The sequence below is a fragment of the Solanum pennellii genome, chromosome 3 (genome assembly GCF_001406875.1).
Source record: "Solanum pennellii chromosome 3, SPENNV200".
Taxonomy (NCBI): Eukaryota; Viridiplantae; Streptophyta; class Magnoliopsida; order Solanales; family Solanaceae; genus Solanum; species Solanum pennellii.
Genome location: NC_028639.1, coordinates 3774667 through 3779612, shown reverse-complemented (window position 1 = coordinate 3779612; position 4946 = coordinate 3774667). Strand labels below are relative to the sequence as shown.

At 28.0% G+C, this 4946-nt stretch overlaps 1 protein-coding gene across 1 annotated transcript; it reads right to left on the bottom strand.

Annotated features, from left to right (window-relative positions):
• Nucleotides 1-621: 621 nt before the first annotated feature.
• LOC107013964 (F-box protein PP2-A13) lies at nt 622-4073 on the bottom strand. The gene is made up of 3 exons (XM_015213841.2): nt 3551-4073; nt 2684-2799; nt 622-1266 (listed from the first exon to the last, which is right to left on the bottom strand). Exons 1-3 carry the CDS (start codon nt 3887-3889, stop codon nt 846-848), a joined length of 876 nt encoding a protein of 291 aa, XP_015069327.1. The 5' UTR covers nt 3890-4073; the 3' UTR covers nt 622-845.
• Nucleotides 4074-4946: the final 873 nt, after the last annotated feature.

Genomic DNA, 4946 nt, shown 5'->3' with positions numbered 1-4946 from the left:
TATATATATATATATATCAATGATTGTATTTGTATATCTGCATAAAATTTGAATTTGTATACAATTGAATCGATTAAAAAATATATATTTGTGTAGCAAATCTTTCTGTCACTTTATACAAACATAACTTGTACATTGTATATGTATAATTTGTATTTTGTATAAAGCGAGAGAGAGAAAGACAAAAGAGAACTGAGCATGAAAATTTTGTATTAATGTAATCATAAGTGTATAAGATATAGAGATATGTATTTATATTTATATATAGTCTCTTTCGTATTGTATAAATACAAACACAAACTCAATTTATACATTTTTGTTTGTATAAAAATGAGAGAGACGAGAGAGACATTGAGAGTGGCGAGCGAGATATAGGAGATAGAGGCAAGAATGACAATATATTGGCTACGAATTTGAATTAAATGAAACTGTAGCTATACCATCTATTTTGATTTAATAGTTTGTTATATTGGACAGTTTTCCCTAATTTTAACGAGAATTCAATTTAACGTTGAACGAAACTCATAAAAATTCAAAAAATAAATTTAAATTCAGAATTTATCTTTGCTTGCTACAATTACTAATAATTTTATCCACTAAAGTTTAACCATTGAGAAGAAATTACCAAGCAATTTTCAACATTATAAATTCAATGCTGAAAATCAAAATAATTCAACCCATCAGTTTAAATTCTGAATCTATCTTTACTTGCTACAATTACTAATAGCTATGTCCACTAAAGTTTAACCGTTGAGAAGAACTTATCGAACAATCTTTGCCCTACTTAAACTTAAACCCTTATATACATTTCATTAATCGCTAAGTCAAACTTCGGCATGTACAATTCAAAAAGTTAACATACTTTTTTTTGGTCCAATGTGAGTAGGGATAATGAGCACAGAATCTAAGCAAAGACCACCTTTAGTATGAGTGCAATCAATTTGAGTCATTGAGAACTTTAACTTTGTTTGCATGCTGTCCACAACAAAATCTCCAACATAATAATTTATCCACTTTCCTGGCTCATTCAAGTAATATTGTGCACTTGCCTTCTGGCCGTTTGATGTTGATAATTGAAATTGAACGGGTTTGATATTCCACCCTTGCACTTGATCAACGGTGCAGATTCGTCGCCCTAGTCTTGTTGACGTTTTTCCCAGTTGAAGACGAAAGAACACGCTGTAGTTCCCCGCTGGGAATTCGAATTCTAAGTTCCCTTCCCCTTCAACCCACCATATTTGTTTAAGAAATGCAAATGTGTTGAACCTGTAGAATTTTCAGTTAAAACGTTCAAATATGTTACTTTCATCGTTAGACGTACATATTTGAGCATTTTCAATAGTTCAAAAGTATTTTTGAGATAAATAATAATATGAAAAGATATTTTTTTCACGCTAATCATAATGATAATATATGGCTACAAAGTACGGTACTAGCTGGAACACTCATAAGTCCAACATTAAGAATTATATATAAACCACGTTTTTTACGTTGGATAAGACTATAGTCTATAATCATGAAAGTGCTTATCAAAAGGATTATTTTTTTCTCAACCATACGATTAATTGACTTCTTTACAACATCGTCGTTAAATGATATTAAATTGCCAGCCACATATATTTGCTAGATCTAATATAGGAAGGTATCTTATATATATTCACATTTAAAAGATTTTCACTCATTCAAATCATGCATTTTAACCTGTTGTTTGATGCAAGGTATCTTATTATAAATTATATTTATAATATGATACGAACGTACTATTAATCGGTTGATCGCCGACACTTAAATCATTTTTATAAGTAATTAACTATAGTAACTCACTGGAACAGAAAACAATTTTTTTCTGTCGAAATTTTCCCAATCTCTTAAGTAAAAGCAATTCATTTATTTTGTTCACTTTCATCCTCCCACGTTTTCTCCAATATCAAAGAAGAGAGTTGAGTGTATATATCTATATATATAGTAATATACACCTAAGTCAAAACAAGCCATTAAATATAACAAAGTTAAAAAGAAATAATAATTACTCCCTCCATCCCCAATTTAGATGGTACATTTGAATTTCAAAATTTAATCAAGTTTATTTTTTGTCATAAATTTTTTTAATAGTATTTAAATATTTTAAATTGTCAATTATTGCGACTTGTGATACTTTTTAAATAATCTATAAATATATAAATTTCATTTAAAAATATTTGAAAAATAAATATTTGACTCTCAAAAAATAAAAAGTGCCTAAACAGAAAGAGGAATCATAACTACAATAGTAGCCGTGGAATATATATAATGTGTATATGTGGAATAATTTTTTTTTGACAGCTAGATATGCATCGTTTTTTAAAAAAAATAAAAAATGACTCAACTCCCTATTCATATTCTAATATAGTAATTAAAAAATCTATTAATTAGCTTATTGATCAAAACAATCTCTTTCTTGATACACCCAACACGCCAAAGTATTTTCTTTTACATTATTCAACATTCATGTCCCATAATCAAAGACATTTCTAATTTCTTTATTTAATATTTAGAATGAAAATGTAATGCATGATTATTACGTTAAAATTGAAACGTACTACTCTTTTCATGTCTTGTTTAAAGAGATAACTTAATAAATTATATAGTAGAAAAAATTAAAACGACAGTTAAAATAGCGTGAGAAGTGAGTTGATGGAGAAACCTTGATTCATCAGATGTAACATGGGTCCAATATCTGCGGTCTTCTATGCCTGTTATCTTCATTTCCTTCCACGATATACAAACACACATTCCTCTATTTTTTTCCATCCAAAATGCCTGCCATATATAAACATTAATATCTCCATCAAATAATTAATAAATATATTTATATAAGAAATATAAATTAATTTTTTAAAAAAAAAGTTGTAAATTTTGTTCTCCTTGTTCTTTATTTTCCCTTCACCAAATACAAAAGGATTTTTGAAAAGAAAATTATACTTATCCAATAATAATAACATATTCAGTGTAATATGTTGGGAAAACGCTGATAAACACAATAACATATATGATAAAAGTAATGGAAATAAAAAGGGAAAAATAACGACATTAAGAAATTTACGTGAAAACCTTCTCAATAACGAAAAAAATCACTGGCCAAGAAGAGCAACTGATATCACTATAGTAAAGAATTTTACACAGTGTATTCACGAATACAATACTCAAAGTGATTACTACACACTCAAAAGGAACAACACTCTTTTGGTTTCCACCTTACTAAAATATCGCTCACACTTTATTTTTCTTTACAGACTATTTTTTCTTGCATAGTCTATGAAATACCTCAAATTGATTTTTCTATCTAACTTTTGATGCGTTTTACAAATGAACAAGAATGTTCTACTTATAGAAAGATAATGTAAAAAATAATTGCAAATCTTATCATTTTGCCAATCACCAAATCTTTTATTTTTAACTTCAATTACTATTCCTTTTTAACAATTGTAGCAATTAAATAACTAAAATTGACCAAAAAAATAAGATGGATTCAACGTAATATCAGAACAAAAAAAAAGGATCATATGCACACCTTGTAGTTGCTACTCCCAAAGTAATTCGGACGACACAATCTGACGAATATATCTTTCTTTGTCAAGTGTTCGTCGCTAGCGTTTGACAGTAGATTTTTATAATTTTTGAGAAGAATTTGATAATTTTGAGGCAACTTTGGCTCCCAGACAAGGTCAGTTAATGAAGCTTGATGGAACGTCCTACTGACTCTACTAATTTTAGAGATCTGAATTGGGTCAAGATGTGTAAGGACCAAAGCTATGCAGCTTTCTGGCAAGTCTCCAAGTCCTGTCTCTAAAGGACTCATATTACTTGTTAATTTCTCATGATCCACCAAGCCAGAAATATTAGCCCCCATATATGAAAATAAAAACTCCTAGCTAGAATATTGTGATCATAAAAAAAAGCAAAATAATGATAATTGTGGAATGGTATAATATGAATGAATTGTTGAGTAAAGAGGAAGGAAGGACTTTCTCCAAAAGAGAGGAAAAAAAATTTAATTAAGGAAGAAGAAAGAAAGTACTTGTTGTTGGTTTTGGAATTGAAGACTTCTTCAACTTTATAGTAGTAGAGACATATTTCTTTAAAGTATATATTTAAATTATTGATTATAGTGACTTATCATATTTTTAGATAATTTAAAAATATATATATAAATGAAATATGTATAATAAATTGAGATAGAAAAAATAAAAATATTAAAAGAGATAATTTTATAAAATAATAAATTAATAATCTAAAATAAATAGAGTATCTACTGTTTGATTTAATTATGCTCTGTAACAAACGTTTGTCGCTCGCCACTCTCGTTCAGCTCGCCTCTCTCGCTTTATCGAACAGAGATTGTTTTTCAGTTTTGTATAAAGCGAGAGAAAATTGTATATACAAATGCAAAAATATATATCTTCTTCATATACACTTAATTATACAATATACAAACATTTTACTTCGATTCAATTATATACGAATACAAATTTTATACAGATATTGCAGCGAAATAGATTAGCGAATTATACAATTGCAGCGAAATACAATTTTCTCTCGCCTTATACAACAGAAGTGCATAAATTGTGTTTCTGTTTTATATAAAGCGAGAGAAAATTGTATATACACATGCAAAAACATATATCTTCTTCCTATACACTTATAATTATACAATATACAAACATTTTACTTCGATTCAATTGTATACAAATGCAAATTTGCAGCGAAATAGGTCAGCAAATTATACAATTGCAGCGAAATAGACCAACGAATTATAATTGCGAATTATACAATTACAGGGAAATAGGCCAGCGAAATATACCAGCGAATTATAAAATTGCAGCGAAATAGGCCAGCAAATTATACAATTATATATATAGCGAGTTATACATTTATATGTTATTATACATTTATATATTGTTATACAT

Bases quoted from the DNA above. Each gene is read 5' to 3' on its own strand.
- LOC107013964 (XM_015213841.2), bottom strand. From the start codon at position 3,889: ATGGGGGCTAATATTTCTGGCTTGGTGGATCATGAGAAATTAACAAGT. The intron at 2,800-3,550 runs GTGTGCATATGA...TATATATGGCAG, and splicing joins TTGGGAGTAGCAACTACAAG to GCATTTTGGATGGAAAAAAA. The intron at 1,267-2,683 runs GTTTCTCCATCA...AAAATTCTACAG, and splicing joins GTTACATCTGATGAATCAAG to GTTCAACACATTTGCATTTC.